The sequence below is a fragment of the Oryctolagus cuniculus genome, chromosome 4 (genome assembly GCF_051225735.1).
Source record: "Oryctolagus cuniculus isolate XC-2025 breed Fujian yellow rabbit chromosome 4, ASM5122573v1, whole genome shotgun sequence".
In the NCBI taxonomy this organism is placed as follows: Eukaryota; Metazoa; Chordata; class Mammalia; order Lagomorpha; family Leporidae; genus Oryctolagus; species Oryctolagus cuniculus.
The window spans coordinates 82,280,309-82,298,755 of record NC_142870.1 but is presented as its reverse complement, the minus strand read 5'-3'; the positions used below and the strand labels follow the sequence as shown (position 1 = coordinate 82,298,755).

Genomic DNA, 18,447 nt, shown 5'->3' with positions numbered 1-18,447 from the left:
CATCATCATATCTTGTTTTAGTCCTTGGCAGGGGAAAGTTGGCAGTTTGATCATAAAGTGGGTGAAGGACATTTGGAATGTAACTTCTCTGATAACGCCGCCGGATTCAGTACCACAGAAGCAAGTGTGGACAAAGCAGCCGAGGGAGGAGGAGACGGGAGAAGAGGACAAGGCCATCACTGCAGCATTAGGGAAGTAACCACTGCAGAGATTTGGCGGCAAACAAGAAATAAGGGCTAAAAGGGACGGGAGGCAGGGGCAGGTCCTCCCCCTTGCCCCACAACGTAGTTCTGATCATCCTTGCTCTGAGAAGCTTGGAGAGAAAAACATGATCAAGATCAGAATGCATCCCAAGTGGTTCTTCCCTTCTCCAGAAAGAGGCATGTCCGTTCGTATAGAGAAATGACCAGCAGGTGAACGCCCATGGACTCTTAGGGGGTGGGCACCCCAGCTCATCAGCTACAGTCCCCCATGGATAACTGGCTGGGGCTGGGGTGGGAGCTCATTAAAGGACAGATCATGCCGTCAGACTTAGGGATCCTGTGGCTGGTCTGCTTCATGTTCATCTCAAACTGGGGTAAAGGTTGTATTCAGCAGCTTTTGGTTCTCAAGCTGACAGTAAGCTGGTAGAGGGAAGTTACTGGCAACATCTATGTGGCTAAGCAGAAAACCAAGCAGATCCACCTAACCACAGGACTGCGGTGATTACGTGAAAAAGAGCACGTGTGGGTTGTCAGGGCTCCTTGCTGCCTAAGACCTCAGCGTGGGTTCTTCCGGCTGAATTTGGAAAGGCTTGTGCTGGTCTTCCTGGGATTTGCAGAGGGAGGGCGGCCATGTCTAGGGCAATCAAGGAGGAGGAATGATGGTGGTAAGTCAGGGCCATCATGCCATTTCACCTCTCTACCTGCCTCCACAGAAGAGACAGTTCCTCCCTTACCTTCAAATGGCCACCAGGCCATTCATCCGCTGTTCTATTAGATTTAGGGTGTGAAGAACTCACAGAGCAGTGTAGAGTAGCATGCGGTCAGGGAAAGCTCAGATGTAGCTGATAGCTCTTACATGGATAAAGGTCAAGGAGTCTTAGCAGTTTGGGAAAATACCATTGGCAGGAGATGAGGCTAGGAAGCTAACGTGTGACCATACACTGAGGGTCCTTCATGTGCTGGGGAGGAAACCAAACTTTATCTTAAGACTTTATCTTATTCTTAGAAGTCTTTGGGTTATGAAGTAACAGTGATGATATCCTAGTCCAACCCAAAATAACTGCCCTCCTGAACAACTGGAGCCATCTCCCCAGAACATCCCTTTATCCTCCACAAAGGTTACTGATATTTTAACCACTCCTCTGGACAAAACTCAATGGTTTTCCAGTTGTCTTAGCTTGAACTGCTGTAATGAATTACCACAAACCAGGCAGCTTAAACACTCACCTCTCAGTTCTGGAGACCAAAGTTACGTCAGGCTGCCAGCAGGACCAGGCTCACGGTGAGGGCTCTCCTCCTGGCTTAGACAGTGGTCTTCTAGCTGTGTCCACCCACAGAGCAAAGACAGCTACCAAGCTCTCTGGCCTCTCTTTTTAGAGTACACTAATCCTGTTCGAGAGAGTTCCACCCTCTGAACCAATCTGTATTACAAGGCTTTGCCTCTTTGCCTGGTATCACTGCCTTGGGATTAGGGTTTCAGCATGAATTTAGGGGACCACCATGTTCACAAAATCAAATCTAAAAATCTTAGTTAAGTCTTTCTTTCATTTCTTACCCAAACTCCTCCTGTCTTGGGACCATACATTTGTTAGTCCTTCTTTGGGGCCTTCTTCTCACTCCAGCCTTGCTCTTTGGGACCTGGTAGTGGTATCACTTTCTCAGGGACCTTACTTGTCTCCCATCTAAACTAGGTCCTCTTGTTATTATTATTCTTTTTAATGGCATCTACTCCTTCCCTTCGTGGCTCTTATTACAGCTTATAATTATAAATTCCTTTAGTACCTTTGTGAGATATCTCTCTCCCCCACAAGGCTCTGAGTCCCTTAAGGGTAATGGCTGTCTCCATTTTGCTCCCTGCTGTAGCCTTAGAGCTTAGTACTGAAACTGGCATTTAGTAAGTACCCAAATATGTAACAAATAAGTGAACAGGAAGAAACTGGCATAACCAGAGAGAATTGAAATGTAAGACAAGAAACTGAATTTGCGTGCCAGTGGTGGAAAAAGAATGAGATTGACTTACTGGTTGATTAGCCAGACATGCCACCTGACTCAGAGAGGAAGTGGAAGACCAATTTTCCAACCAGGGTGACTAGTATTGGGGTTGGGAAACATTATATTTACAGTGGCTTTTGGCAGACTGTTGGGTGGTGACAAAAGGACATTGAAGGGGATATGTTTAGAAAGTTGCCATGCAGATGAGGCTCCAGTGGTTCGGGAGCACGAGAAAAAGCCAGAGGCAGATGCTTACAGAAGTGGGAAGTGAAGCATCTCAGACAATTCAGATGTTGTGGAGTGGAAGGTTATCTCACTTTAAGGGATAGTTACACCACGGGGACAAGGAGGGGGCACACAATGTGCACTAGAAAGGACCACGTATCATGCCGGCACCACGGCTCACTAGGCTAATCCTCTGCCTTGTGGCACCGGCACACTGGGTTCTAGTCCCGGCTGGGGCGCCGGATTCTGTCCCGGTTGCCCCTCTTCCAGGCCAGCTCTCTGCTATGGCCAGGGAGTGCAGTGGAGGATGGCCCAAGTGCTTGGGCCCTGCACCCCATGGGAGACCAGGAAAAGCACCTGGCTCCTGGCTCCTGCCATCAGATCAGCGTGGTGCGCCAGCCGCAGCGCGCCGGCCGCGGCTGCCATTGAAGGGTGAACCAACGGCAAAGGAAGACCTTTCTCTCTGTCTCTCTCTCTCACTGTCCACTCTGCCTGTCAAAAAAAAAAAAAAAAGGACCACGTGTCACAAAGACTAATCTTGTCATCATATACACGAAGGAGATGAAATCTAGAGAGGTGAAGTGATTTGCTAACGATCACACAGCAAGCCAGTGGCAAAACAATCAACCCACTTTTCCTGATTTGGAGTTTGCTTTTGCACAGAAACCGTGTCTACTGCTTCACAGTGCACACTCAATATCATTCCTAATAGTCAAGGAAGGCGGACAAAGAGGGCAGAACTTTGTTTCCTCAGTTTATTCACGACGACAATGAACTGTCGGGCTGTGCAAGAACTGCAGCAAGTGGAAATCCAGAACATGAATTGTACACACACACACACATCTCTAGTTACTCTTGCTCTAAAGCCTTGGCAGAGAAAGTCACGAATAGCCTCATTTAAGTGAAAGAGATTTGCCTTCCACTCTTCTGCCATGTCTTGATCTTGCCTCTACCTCATGAACAAATGAATTTTTTTCTTCCTTTATTTACAAAAAAGAACACTTCTTCCCTCCCATTTCATATAGAAGGAATTCTCTTCAGTGCATTCAGAAGCTTCTGCCCTGATAGCAGCAGATTTTTAGACACTGGTCAGTTGCAAAGTGCTTTCCAAACATCCCATGCTCTGCTCCCTTCCCCTCCCCCCTTTACACAAGGAAATAAATAAATGGGTGCTTTGACAGTGAAGACAGCTTATGATCAGGGTCGCTAGAACAGATACGCCATCTATAGGGATAGGATGGAGGAGGTGGAGAAAAGTAAGTGAAAACCCAGGAGCATGTAGGATGGTTGAGTTCACTTTAGAAACTGTGGCAGCATTCTCCAGCCTTTGACCCTATGCTGATAGGAAACTGGGCAGTGAGAGTATGCTCTCCCTCAGTGTAGTGACTTGGAGTAAGGAGCTGGATTTATACCCAAAACTGGAAGTAGAGCTCGGCATTTTCACAAACCCCTGAGTCTGCACGTGGGGCCTAACCCTCAGTGACACTTGAATTTTGTGGGGTCATTCCCAAAGCTACTTGAAGGACAAGGCGGCTTCTAGTCAGCCCTTCAAAACTGGGCTGGGTCTTGGCTTTTAGAACTTGACCATGAACCGAACGGAGAAGAGCCAGAGTCTTCCAATCCAACGTTGCCTTCAGAGCCCAGCTTCAAGGCAGAGGAATCAACACCATGAACCAGTTCCTCTTTGTTCCCTCTTGCTCTCTGGAGACTCAGCTCTGGTCTTTACCTTACTGGCCTGCTGCTTCCTCATGAGACTCCTTGTTAGCGCCAGCTCAGACACTCATCAGCTTCCACCAGCCACACACAACTTTCTGTTCAGTTTCTAGGGGCAGCACTCAAGCCAAAATTTTTTTCTACTAGCAACCAACTAACAGGAAGACAGTACACAGGAAGAAGTCAGTCCCAGAACAAAAATACTGGGGCTTTACTTCACACAGCTGCCAGCCCTTGAAGAAGCAACCCTGACCAGTGTTTTACACAGAGGTTAGAAGCTATAGCAACTTAATAACACAACAAACAGATTCATGGTCCCACCCAAGACCTTTCCTCATCAAAACACACATTAACAGGGGAGGGAAACTGTTAAAATTCGTTAATAAGAAAAGGATGATTGCACACATGAATCACTAGGCTATTTAAAGAGTTAAGTGCATAACTGGCATAAAGGCTCTTATTATCTCAAGAATGCAGGAACATTCACACTCCACAGCCACAAACTGTCAAGTTCTACATAGCACTACTAATAGCAGGAAGCCCCCAACCCCACTTTGACAAAAGAAACTAAGGCAACAGATCAGCCACCAGGGAGGTCCCAGCTCTGCTGCAAGAAGGGGAGAGAACAGAGCTGGGTTTCACTTTGACTCTGAACCACAATGACCAGCTAACAGAGGACAGGGTATGAAGGGACCCACTGATAAGATGGGGAGTAGGATTTCTGTCTTCATTGTAAGACGGTGTCAGAGACTTGCCTGAGCTTGGAAGACTGCTTCTACACCGAGAGCTGGGTTAACTAAGAACCTTGATACCTAAGAGGTGGCCAACAACTCCTCTGGACGAATGAAAGGCTCCTTAAAGCACAGCTGTAGCCTCACGTAAGCCCGTGGCACCAGGCTACAAGTGGGCCTGATCTACTCTGCTTGAAGCCTGCTGCGGTGGATAATGAAAGTTAGCTCGTGACATCTGTCTCGAATGGAGTCACGGCTGCTTCCTTGAGGTCTCTGAGGATTTTAGGATGGTAATGATTCTGTTTTCGTGGCCCCAAAATACCTAAGTCAGCCTACAATGTAGTCCCAGTCTCTGCTGCTTCTCCTCAGGGCAGTCTGACCCTATTCCAGGCCTGGGAGGAGAAAACTCCAACCCCCTGTTTCAGCAGCAAAGGAGAAGAGAGTTGGCTGAGGAGGGCTTGGCTCAGAAGCTCGAAACTAACACAACATTCAACTGGAAATGACTCTTGAGATGCAGCTGAAACCAGATCTGGTCCTTGGGGGAAGGCCATGGAAGTCAGAACTGGGTCCCACTGTCTCCTCCCCTGACAGAGGCACTCCAATCTGCTTGAGCACCTATGTGTCAGTTCAGTTGGAAATGCCTGATGCCCGCAAACTGTCTGTCACAACAGACTGGACCACATCAACCTAACAAAGGTTGACGACACCTGGACGTCAGAGAAGTCATGAAAAAAAAATGATAATTAAAAAAAAAAATGTCCCAAGTCAGGAAGGTCCTTCAAAGGGTGGCTCAGCTCTGCATGGTGTGTGACCCCAGCCCTGGAGAGAGGGCTTCGTGTGATTTCTTCAGGTGGTCTCCAGGACGGTCGCTTCTAGGGCCAAGGCTTCGGTGGGTTCCTCCTCGTAGTCTGACAGGTAGGACTGCAGGCTCTGCTTGGCCAGCAGCTCCCTGCGGGCCTGCAGCCGCTCACACCGGGGACAGCTTCCAGATTTGAAGCACGCTTTATGGTAACACGCTTTACACTCTGTACAGGTCAGGAAGGTACGAGAGAGAAGAAAACAATTTGTATTATCTCCAACTGGAGCTAAGCCGCTGCCATAGCCCCCTCTCACCACAAAGGCTCAGTGCCCTGGTTGTGAAACACAGGGAGTTGATGAACCAAACCAAACTCTTGCTAATGGAGTTGGTGCAGAGGAAATCAACAGCTTTGTGTTCAGATTTGCTTGCCCTACTCCTGGCACTAAGCCCTCACCTTCGCAGGTCCGGCACTTATGGAGCTCAAAAGGAAAGATGACATCATCTTCATTCTGGCAGAACTCACAGATGAAGCCCTTGGCTTGGCAGAGCTGGGGAAGAAAGAGACATGCAGCAAAATGAGGGATGGCACAACAATGGGTGGACCCAAGGGAGGGGTGGCACAAAACAGAAATACAAATTGAGTAGGTGAAGGGGTTCTAGAGCCCACGGGAAAGAGGCCTGAGCTGGACGTAGCATGAAAGCCAAACCAGGCCAGGACTGGGCAGGGTCAGGCAGAACTTTGAGGTGGAGACAAGAAAGGCACAAACTCAAAAGCCCCAACCACTGCAGCGGCTCTCAGGGAAGACAGGTGGAGAGGCGGGGCTGGACCACATAAGCCCTCCACAAGTCCCTCTGCCAGTCTGGGGACTGATTTTAATTTGATGTAGGAACAACTACTGATTAAGATAAAACATGAAAACAAGGATATCTCCCCAAAATAACACCCAGTGGAGCTGGCACTGTGGCATAGCAGGTAAAGCTGCCACCTGCAGCACCAGCATCCCATATGGGTGCCAACATTCAACTGTGTCCTGGCTGCTCCACTTCCAATCCAGCTCCCTGCTAATGGCTTGAGAAAGCAGCGGAAGATGGCTCAAGTCCTTGGGCCCCTGCACACATGTAGAAGACCTAAAAGAAGCTCCTGGTTCCTGGCTTCAGATTTGTCCAGCTCCAATCATTGTGGCCATTTAGGGAGTGAACCAGCAGATGGAAGATCCTGCTCCATCTCTCTCTGTAACTCTGCCTTTCAAATACATAAAATAACTCTTAAAAAAAAATTGTAACACCTCTCTCTCTCTCTCTCTCTCTCTGCCTCTCCTCTCTCTGTGTAATTCTGACTTTCAAATAAACAGATCTTTTAAAAAAATAATAACACCTCGCCTCGAGTCCAGTTGTAGCCACTCAGGATTCCCTAAATCTGCCCCATTGTAAGCTCTAGTTTTTCCCATTAATGGTATATTTTAAGAAGGAAAGTTCTAAAAATAGGGAATTTCTGAATTTCTGGCATATTGAGTATATCCCAAACAACAAATAAATTTTATAAAATGCTGTCACATAAGTTACTCCATCAATCTTGAAAATACTGACAGGAAGACATTTCAATGTAGAGACAAGAAAATTGAGGTTTACCTCAGGCAGGGCAAATTATTTCTTTTGCTCACAGTGACTGAAAATAATAAAGCTAAGACCCAGATGGGAATCCCTCTCTCAATGGTAACCCAGGATTCTCCTCCCATGTCATGATAATTCTTTTTTTTTTTGACAGGCAGAGTGGACAGTGAGAGAGAGAGACAGAGAGAAAGGTCTTCCTTTGCCATTGGTTCACCCTCCAATGGCTGCCCCGGCCGGCGCGCTGTGGCCGGCACACTGCACTGATCCGATGGCAGGAGCCAGGTGCTTATCCTGGTCTCCCATGGGGTGCAGGGCCCAAGTACTTAGGCCATCCTCCACTGCACTCCCTGGCCACAGCAGAGAGCTGGCCTGGAAGAGGGGCAACCGGGAAAGAATCTGGCGCCCCGACTGGGACTAGAAGCCGGTGTGCCGGCGCCGCAAGGCGGAGGATTAGCCTAGTGAGCTGCAGCGCCGGCCATGTCATGATAATTCTTTACTGACTGCCTGCTCAGTCTACCCAGTTGCGACCCAGGGGCAATGTCAGCACCAATTCCCTTTCTAATTCTAGACTCTTTAGAGCTGAAGGATTTGGCTGTTCATAAACTAAAGGAACAGGCAACCCTTCCCAGTTTCTCCCCTAGTGCTGAGTGGCCATTCCAACTTCTTGGAGCTAAGTGGCAAGAACCCTGGGTCCAGCCCTCTCCCTGTATTCCTAAGCAAGGGTTTAGCCGCATGCTAGAGTAAGACCTCTTTACCATGCATCGCCCGACGTGGGCAGCCCCTGCCCTGGTGAGCTCCACAAGCCGAGGCCCCAGCTCCCCTTTCTTGGTTGCAGTCAGGTCATTCAGTGAGTACAGGTGCAGATCCTCTGTCAGGTGGCCTGGGACTGTGTCAAAAGAATCCAGAAGCCTACAGGAAAAGAGGGGAAGGGGGCAGGGAGAGGGAACACACATGTCATGTGGCACATCATAACAGAGGGATCACTATGCAGAAGCATAAGATATAAAGTAACAAGTCGGGCAACATCCACTAGCCCAGGTGTTCCAGGCCACCCCAGTCTTCCCACACTACTTAGTGTCTGGATAAAGAAGTGACTTATTTATAACCTCTTGCAGAGTGATGCATGCCAGCTTGCAGATGCATGCCTGCCTTGGAAAGAACCACCCGATTCCCATTCCAGAGAGAAGGACACAAATACAGTCACTGCTGTGGCTTCTCACTTACCAAAATCCTCCCTCTCCTTTTTAACACAAAAGCCAACTGCTGGGATACGTCCCTTTCAGACACATTGACTCAGCTAGAGGACTCTGGCCTCCACCAAGACTTACTCTTTGGCCAACCGGCATGTCTTAAACATGTTCTTCATGTGATAGAGCTGGATCCGCAGCAGCTGAAGGGAAAAACATTGGGGCCAGGGGAGAAGGAGGTGTGGAGAGGAGGAGAGAATCAACTGTTAGAAAGATGAGAACTTTGGGGTCAGTGGTGTGGCATAGGGGGTAAAGCCTCTGCCTGTGATGCTGGCATCCCATATGGGCTCTGGTTCTTGTCCTGGCTGCTCCACTTCAGAAATAGCTCCCTGCTAATTGCCTGGGAAAAAACAGTGGAAGATGGTCCAAGTGCTTGGGCTCATATCACCCACGTGGGAGACCCAGATGAAAGTCCTGGCTCCTTGGCCACAGCGCACCGGCCGCAGCGGCCACTGGAGGGTGAACCAATGGCAAAGGAAGACCTTTCTCTCTGTCTCTCTCTCTCACTGTCCACTCTGCCTGTCAAAAAATAAAAAATAAATAAATAAAATAAAAAAAAAAAAAAAAGAAAGAAAGTCCTGGCTCCGGCCCAGCCCAGCCTGGCTGTTGTGGCCACCTAGGGAGTGAATAAGCAGATGGAAGATCTCTCTCCCTCTCTTTCTCTGTAACCCTTTCAAATAAACAAACAAAATCAAAAAAGGAAGGAAGGGAGGGAAGGCACTTTTAACCCAGAGTCAAGCTGTCTTCTACACCTCAAATTCAACAACTCACACCATGGGGCTCTTTAGTCAGGAAAGGCCCCTGTACCAGGTCAGTCTGCCCAAATCACAAACAGCTGGAAAGAGACGTGGACACCAGAGAACAAATTTCCCACTTAATACCCTATTCTCTACTCAGTAATACTGTTGGTGAAGGGAGAAGTTCTGCTTTTGCCACCAAGCACTCTCTAGCTTCAGAGTATCACTGCCAGGTTTGAGGCTCTGACTAGCCAGATTCTAGGGAAATGAGAACAGATTAAGAAAGTGCATAGATTGGGACCAGCGCTGTGGCATAGCAGGCTAAGCCTCCACCTGTGGTGCCGGCATCCCATATGGGCACCAATTCCTGTCCTGGCTCCTCTCCTACACCTATACAGGAGAACCAGAAGAAGCTCCTGGTTCCTGACTTCAGACTGGTCCAGCTCCAGCCACTGCGGCCACTTGGGGAGTGAACCAGTGGATGGAAGATCTTTCTCTCTGTCTCTCCCTTTCTCTGTCTGTAGTCTCTTCCTCTCTCTGTAGCTCTCTCAAGTAAATAAATAAAATCTTAAATTTTTTTTTAAAAACAAGGTACTAGAGTTTGGATGATGAGATGGTTATAACTCTGACACTGTGACAACGGCAATCTTGGATAATTCCATATGAACACACAGGGGATGAAGGGAGAAGAGCAAGAATCTACCACTACGCGGCCTTCTCAAGGTTCTTACCCGGACTTGGTTAAGCAGCTTGACCTTCCTATAGAGGGCGCTGTTGATGTCCTGCACGTTGAAGAGTGGATCGTTCCAGATCTTAATGAGCAGGTCCTTGGAGAAATTGCTGACATAGTACTTGCTGAAGTCCCACTTGCGCAGAATCCGGCTGGGGATGACCATCTGGGCATTCTCGTGGCAGCACTGACAGAAGTACTTGCCCAAGTACTCACAGTACCGCAGTCGCTTGATATAATCTGGGAAATAAAACCAGAAAGCCAAAAGGCCAGATGTGACTTTTCCATCTACAGGGCTGATGAGGCAGCTTGAAAGGGCAGAAATGGGAGCCAGTGTTGTGGCGCAGCTGCTTAAGACACTGCCTGCAGTGCCAGCATCCCATATGGATGCCGGTTGGTTCAAGTCCTGGCTGCTCCACTTCTGATCCAGCTCCTTGGTAATGCTCCTGGGAAAGCAGTAGAAGATGGCCCAAGAGCTTGGGCTCCTGGCTCCTGACTTCAGCCTGGTCCAGCCCTGGCTGCTGCAGCCATGTGGGGCATAAACCAGCAGATGGAAGACCTCTCTCTCTCTCCCCCTTTCTCTCTATGTAATCCAAATCAATAAAAAATAAATCTTAAAAACAGGGGAAAGGGCGGGTGCTGTGGCGTAGCAGGTAAAGCTGCTACCTGTAGTACCAGCATCCCATATGGGCCAGTTTGAGTCCCAGCTGCTCCACTTCCAATCCAGCTCTCTGCTATGGCCTGGGAAAGCAGCAGAAGATGGCCCAAGTGCTTGCGTTCCTGTACCCGTGTGGGAGACCAAGAAGAGGCTTCTAGCTCCTGGCTTCAGATTGGCTCAGCTCCAGCTGTTGCAGCCATTGGAGGAGTGAGCCAGCAGATGGAAGAACTCTCTCTGTCTATAACTCTGTCATTTTGGATAAATGGATAGATCTTTAAAAAAAAAAAAAAAGGGCAGGAATGAGAGTGGTCAGTGGCCTCTTGTTTTGCCACCTCTGAGTTCCCTAAAGCTGGAAGATACCCACATAGTGGAGCCTACAGTTCTTACATTCCATCCCGGGGCCACTGAGGAACCACAATCTGCCAGAGTTGGTAAGACTCACCTCCAAGAACCTGAGACTATCCGATTTTCTCCAGTACACAGTCCTGTAGTGTGCTCTCAGAAATAATATCCCTGATTGCCAGTGTTCTTTCCTAGTCTAACCCTTTCCCCGCCAGGCCCCTTCTTTCTCCTTCCTCCATTCTGCCCTGTCACCTCCTCGTACCACCTGCTTTCCTAGGTGTGGGACGGGTAAAGCCCTTGGAGGCAGTACAGTGGTGGGAGAGGATACTCACCAGGCTCGGTCCGGATGCCACATCCTGCACAGCGGTAATTCTGCTTGGCCACAGCAATTTTCCTCCTAAGCAAAGGGGAAGGAGAGCAGATTGGCAGGTAGCAGCTGCATGAGGCCTCTGGGGTGTAAAGGATAAGAATACTCAGAGAATGGGGTGTGGGGTGGAGTTCACTGTTGGACAAAACGAACCTATTGAAAGAACTAATTCAAAGTGAGGATGATAATGTCAGGGCTTAGGTGTAAGCAGTGACTCTTCCAGTGGTCCTGAACAAATGTACAGGTTGAGAAATAGTAAAGGGGAGAGAATAACAGGCGATAAAAGCATCCATGTGTCTAATAAAGAGAAGAAAAACCTGTAACCTCACAAAACTATTGGGAGGCAGGTAGTAGATTGGGAATACCAGTGACAAAAAGTACTCATTTCCAGCTAGCTCTGGGAAAGCATGGAAGGACTAACAGCTAAAAACTTAAGGACAGGGGCTGGCACAGTGACATAGTAGGTAAAGCCATCACCTACAGTGCCGGCATCTCACATGGGCACCGGTTCCAGACTCGGTTGCTCCACTTCCAATCCAGCTCTCTGCTATGGCCTGGGAAAGCAACAGAAAATGGCCCAAGTCCTAGGGACCCCGCACCCACGTGGGAGATCCGGAAGAAGTTCCTGGCTCCTGGCTTTGGATTGGCCCAGCTTCAGTCATTGTGGCCATTTGGGGAGTCAACCAGCGGATGAAAGACTTCTCTCTCTCTCTGCCTCTGCCTCTCTGTGACTCTGCCTTTCAAATAAATAAATCAATCTTAAAAAAAAAAAAAAAACTTAAGGACAAAATGGATAATCCTTTCCCTCTGCCCTTAAATGAACAGAACTGTGGGAGTACAGTTGGAGGCAGTTGCAAGAGGATGAGAAGACTGCCCTTGGATACTCACGTTGGGGCTGGATGAACATTAAAAATGATCTGAGGCCGGGGTGGGGCCCACTCCAGGTTGCCACGAACACGAATCCGCAGCTTGTAGATGTCAGCATGCTGCCCGTCATCTGGGGAGATGGGCAGTGAGTCCGGGATGGGCAGGAGCTGCAGGAGAAAAACACAGGATGAGCTAACATGAACAGTCTACACAACACTGATGTGTGACCTTTTGGGCCAGGACAGAAGCATAGTAAGTGAAAGACATTTCAGGAATACCACAGAGTAAGGGCTTCTGGAAATCTAGTCCCTTAAAGCAAAACAGAACTCACAGGGCACTAGAAGCGAGGGCCTCGTGTTCTAAGAAGCAAACAGAAATGGCATCCCAGGGTGGTGGCATCCATTGCTAATGCTGCCCCTGCACTCATGCCAGGCACTCTGGTATGCCACAGTGCTTTCATGCCTTTAAGACTCATGTGCAGGGCAAAGGAGAGTCTGACAACTCGCTTTTTCAGAGTGCCTCAAAGGGGCACTCCCCCTAAATCTAAATAAAGGGGGTCACAAACAGGAGGGCATCTAGTGAGCAGTCACTAGATGGAATAAGGACAGTGAAGGAGCCACTGTCTTTTGTCATTGCTAAAGGAAACCTAGGCATTCATTCATTCATTCAACATTTTTGCTAACAAATGGCTTCTATGAGCCAGGAAGGAAACACATAGGCTCATTCCAGACTGGGGACACATGGTACAGGACAGTAAGATCAGAAAGGCTCACCACCTGCCTCCCAGGTAGGGAAGAAGAGCTGAAGAGTGTACCTTCTGGGGGGCGTCATGCTCTGGAACTAGCCACTCCAGCTCTGAGGCAGCTGGGAGTTGCATGCCCTCAAACTGCTTCAGGAGCCCCATGGCCACTGCCTCGGCAGATGTAGAGTGCAGGAAACAGTGGGAGCTGCAAAGGAAAGAAAAGGCAGGAAGATGGGTGCCTTCCATCGGGGTCCAGTACCATGTGCAGTAATTCCTGGGCTGACCAAACACTCCAAGTGCCTCCGGTGTGCTCAGCTGTTTCTCTGATTTTCTTAGATTTGTGCGTACAGTGGAAAATACACTGGTCTTACACAAATCAAGACTTAAGTTCAAGTCCCACTTACTAGCATTATGTGGCATTGTTGGCTAAGGACTGCCACTTTCTTGTTTAAACTCCAGTTTCTTTAATTGCAAAATGGAGATTATGATGCCTTCTTGTTTACAAAATAAACTGGGTAAAACTGCTTTGTGGATTATAAAGGGCTATTGTTCCTCCCCAATGAACTACTGTTTCCCCCAGCTGGGTATGTAATATGTCCAGTTTGGTTTCATAATCCAAAGTCATGATCAGTGCTCTCTTCTTTGCGACCTGACCCTTTGGGAACCACTGGTTACAATCAGAAAAGGAAAGATTCAACTGCAAGCTTTGCCTTCACAAGGACTCATCCTGGCTGACCAAAATTATGCCCTCTCCCCATGGGCCTGCCATTATCAGGCAGGCCTATCACTTCAACCTTGCCTCCTCATGAATTTGGATGGCTTTACCCATGGCCTATCCCATTTACATGCCAAGAACTGGGTTTGCTTCTCCACATGTTCCATTATTTCATTAAAAAATAATAATAAATAAAGTACTCACAAGGACTGAGAGGAAGTGAAGGATTTGCTGTTTGAGGCTGTGTTCCTTCTGATGACAGCATCTACATGGAAACCAAAGCGATGGAGGACAGGAAATGAAAGGGAAGAAGCATGAGTTAACGGAAACCATTACAAGGTATTGCCAGCTAACCCCTGGGGTAACAACTGAGTGTGGCACCCTATGACACAGAGCAGGTAAGCTCTAAGCACAATCTATAATTTGTCCTAAGCAGGTTGGGTTAATGACATCATGCACAGCACTGAGAAGGTCAAAGTGGTTACATATCCAGATGGAAACCAAACTCAGGTTTGGTGTAAAAGTGGTGCCTGACAAAAAGGAAACATCCCAAGGGCACAGGGACATACCCTGGAAAAAGAAACACAAAATAAATTATCGAAATCTTTACCTCACTCCCTAAATCTAAAACTTTCTTAAATGGTAAGTTCCTAGAGGCAAAAACTCCTAGGCTCTCTCTTCGTAGGTAAGAATTAGTACCTAACAGAATTTGAGTCATAAAGGTTAGTCACTAAATGAATGTGCAATTGAACTTTGCTTCTAACATTTCACCACTGTTGCTATTACCCATGAATGTTGTAAGCTTTATACACCCTTAAAAAAGCTTCATGGAGGCCAGTGCCGCGGCTCAATAGACTAATCCTCCACCTAGCAGTGCCAGCACACGGGTTCTAGTCCTGGTCGGGGCGCCAGATTCTGTCCCAGTTGCCCCTCTTCCAGTCCAGCTCTCTGCTGTGGCCAGGGAGTGCAGTGGAGGATGGCTCAAGTGCTTGGGCCCTGCACCCCATGGGAGACCAGGATAAGTACCTGGCTCCTGGCTCCTGCCATCGGATCAGCGCGGTGCGCCGGCCGCAGAGCGCCGGCCGCGGCGGCCATTGGAGGGTGAACCAACGGCAAAGGAAGACCTTTCTCTCTGTCTCTCTCTCTCACTGTCCACTCTGCCTGTTAAAAAAAAAAAAAAAAAAAGCCTCATGGAAAGATCTTCTTGTCTAGTGGCAGAAGGAAAAAGAGAACTTCTCTGGAGATGTCTGGTAACCAACAAACACTCACAGACATAGTCAATGCCATCTTTACCACAGAGTCCTCAGGCATACTTACAGGAAACCGGTTGTCCCAAAGGCAATTTTTGATAAAAGGGTTTTGAAGAGGGTTTCTAATAATGCTCTGCCTGAACCTCCAGAGACTCCATCTAGCCAAATCCTTTTGATGGGGGAAGAATGTGCAATACAGAAGTCATGTTCAAGAAAGGCAGCCTGAGCCTATCCAAGCCATGAAAACAACACTGTTCTGATACATTCCAGCGATGTCCCATGAAAAGACCCTTATTCTCTAATTAGGCCTGCATAACGATCCATCCACTGTGTCTGAAGCCCTTAAAAGAGCACTAAGCGTATCTGAATGACATCGTTCTACAGTTGGCCATGAGTAGCTCAACTGTTACTCACATACATTCTCATTGTGAGGAAATGAGATTGTGACTAACTCTTTTGGCCCTAAAACCCTTGTATTTACCACAGGACTCTGTATACAAGGATATACTCAACTAATATGGCTGACAAACTAATGTCTTCAAAGCTGTATATCAGGATGTTTCAAAATGGTCATGGAAAAGTGAAACTAAAAGGTAAACTTATTTTGGTGCAAAAAACTTTGAAATCCATGCGTTTTCTTTCTTTCTTTCTTTCTTTCTTTCTTTCTTTTTTTTTTTTTTTTTTGACAGGCAGAGTGGACAGTGAGAGAGAGAGACAGAGAGAAAGGTCTTCCTTTGCCGTTGGTTCACCCTCCAATGGCCGCCGCGGCCGGCGCACTGCGGCCAGTGCACTGCACTGATCCAAAGCCAGGAGCCAGGTGCTTATCCTGGTCTCCCACGGGGTGCAGGGCCCAAGTACTTGGCCATCCTCCACCACACTCCCTGGCCACAGCAGAGAGCTGGCCTGGAAGAGGGGCAACCGGGACAGAATCCAGCGCCCCGACCGGGACTAGAACCCCGTGTGCCGGCGCCGCGAGGTGGAGGATTAGCCTAGTGAGCCGCGGTGCCGGCCTATCCATGCGTTTTCTCATAACACACATTTTTCATGAACTTTCAAGATCCCTCATACATGAGTATGATATCAGAATTGAAGTCCATCAATCAGTTTTCATATGCTAAGTGTAGAAAAATAAGATATTAACAAATTTTTTCCTGGTAGTTAACAAAGCCTATCTTGTTTAACAACAAAGATGTTCATGTGTATATTGTCCAAATTTTGCCACCAAACTCTAGATCCCAATGCACTGCTAATTATCTGTTTACATTCTAACTAATGATGGTAGAGAAAAGAAACAAATTATAGGCAATAGTACAGGAGACCTTCATAGATTCTTTGGTTTGCAACATTTATTTGGGTACCACACTGTCTTGGATTGAATATTAGTCTTGCTTTCTCCTAGGAAGCCTCAGAGTGCTTTGTATTTAACAGACTCTCAGAAAGTATTTCCTAAATGAATAACTGACTAAAAGCAAATTTCATCCTGTTTGAAAATAACAGAGAAGGAAAATGAGAGAAACTCTCCAACAGACAACAACCCTGAATAAAGAGCTAGCCGGGGCCAGCACTGTGTCGTAGCGGGTAAAACCACCATCTGTAGCACCGACATCCCATATCCAGCTCTCTGCTATGGCCTGGGAAAGCAGTGGAAGATGGCTCAAGTCTTTGGGCCCTTGCACCCACATGGGAGACCCAGAAGAAGCTCCTGAGTCCTGGCTTCAGATCAGCCCAGCTCTGGCCGTTGGGGCCATTTGGGAAGTACGCCAGAGATGGAAGATCTCTCTCTCTGGCTCTCCATAACTCTGCCTTTCAAAAAAAAAAAAAGAGCTAGCCACTTTTGTTACTTTAGGACTAGGCCATTAGAGAAAATGTTACAGCACTGTTGTTGTGGTACAGTGGGTTAAACCACTACTTGCAGGATACCCATACTGGGTATCAGAGTACTGGTCTGAGTCCTAGCTATTCTGCTTCCCATGTAGCTTCTTGCTGATGTGCCAGGCAAGGCAGTAGATGATGACTCAAGTGCTTGGACCCCTTAACCATATGGGAAACTTGGACAGAGTTCTGGATTTCTGGCTGTGGCCTGGCCCAGCGCTGGCTGTTGTGGGTGTTTATGAAGTGAACCAGTGTATGGAAGATCTCTCTTCCTCTGCCAATCAAACAAATAAATATCTTTTTAAAAATGTATTGTCTTGCCGGCGCCGCGGCTCAATAGGCTAATCCTCCACCTTGCGGTGCCGGCACACGGGGTTCTAGTCCCGGTCGGGGCGCCGGATTCTGTCCCGGTTGCCCCTCTTCCAGTCCAGCTCTCTGCTGTGGCCCGGATGTGCAGTGGAGGATGGCCCAAGTACTTGGGCCCTGCACCCCATGGGAGACCAGGAGAAGCACCTGGCTCCTGCCTTCGGATCAGCGCGGTGCACCGGCCACAGCACGCCGGCCGCGGCGGCCACTGGAGGGTGAACCAACGGCAAAGGAAGACCTTTCTCTCTGTCTCTCTCTCTCACTGTCCACTCTGCCTGTCAAAAAAAAAAAAAAATGCATGGTCTTAAAAAAAAGATTATTTATTTATTTGAAACACTAAGTTCAAGAAAGAGGAGGAGAGGCAGAGAGAGAGAGATCTTCCATCTGCTGGTTCACTCCCCAAAATGGCTGCAATGGCCAGGATTGGGCCAGGTTGAAGCCAGGATGCAGGAATTTCTTCCTGGTCTCTCATATGAGTGTAGGGGCCCAAGGACTTGGGCCATCTTCTGCTGCTTTCCCAGGTGCATTAGCAGGGAGCTGGACTGGAAGTGGATTGGCCAGGATACAAACTGGCACCCATATGGTATGCCTGCCCTGCAGATGGCTGCTTAACCTGCAGAGCCACAGCTCTGGTTCCCATTGCTTCTCTTTAAAAAAAAATAAGTAGAGAAAACATTACACACCAAAGAGAAGAGGTGGTTGGAAATTCATGGTTGTAAAGAAACCAATATTAAGCAGTACTTCATCCACACAGAGAGGAAGTCTTTTTTTGTGTGTTTCCTTCCTTTGAGAGAAAAATCATTCTCTTCTCTTGGAAAAATATAATCAAGTCATACTTCATCCTATTCCTTTCTCTGTTGTTACCACAGAGAGGTACAAAGAGGTCATGGATGCATGGCAAGAACTTCTTAGCTACAGACAGCTTTGGAGGTGAAGATGTTGCCCCAGGGGTGGGGGAGAGGCAGACCTATTAACAAAGGGGACTTGATACCTGACACTGACAGGGATCAAGTAGCAGGTTTTATGGATGCCAGCTGGTGGTGCTGTGTGTCCTGCTGACTCTGCGAGCAGTTGAGGCAGATAGCTAATTCCGATGTAGTTAGAATACTAGTTGAGGATCTGGATAAAAGTGGATCAAGGTCTCAGATATATAATTAGGGGTAAAGAGAGAGGAAGAAGCTATTCAACTGGATGGATTAAATGCACCCCACACTGAGAACACTTTAGAAAGAAGTCTGAGGAACTTACCTTCCAAGTGGAATATAAAATTTAACATAATT

The 18,447-nt window shown here is 47.9% G+C and overlaps 1 protein-coding gene across 5 annotated transcripts in view; it reads right to left on the bottom strand.

Annotated features, from left to right (window-relative positions):
- Nucleotides 1-3,161: 3,161 nt before the first annotated feature.
- The window catches only part of RUBCN (rubicon autophagy regulator), an 82,280-nt gene continuing 66,994 nt past the window's right edge, over nt 3,162-18,447 (bottom strand). For all 5 annotated transcript variants that reach the window (XM_070072240.2, XM_008266734.4, XM_008266733.5 and 2 more), the window contains 9 exons: nt 13,884-13,944; nt 13,037-13,169; nt 12,244-12,389; nt 11,321-11,385; nt 9,990-10,228; nt 8,603-8,664; nt 8,030-8,183; nt 6,118-6,211; nt 3,162-5,889 (listed from right to left, as the gene is read on the bottom strand). In XM_070072240.2, coding sequence (XP_069928341.2) covers nt 5,711-5,889; nt 6,118-6,211; nt 8,030-8,183; nt 8,603-8,664; nt 9,990-10,228; nt 11,321-11,385; nt 12,244-12,389; nt 13,037-13,169; nt 13,884-13,944 — 1,133 coding nt within the window. In that variant the 3' untranslated portion in view covers nt 3,162-5,710. The remainder of the gene's footprint in view (nt 5,890-6,117; nt 6,212-8,029; nt 8,184-8,602; nt 8,665-9,989; nt 10,229-11,320; nt 11,386-12,243; nt 12,390-13,036; nt 13,170-13,883; nt 13,945-18,447) is intronic.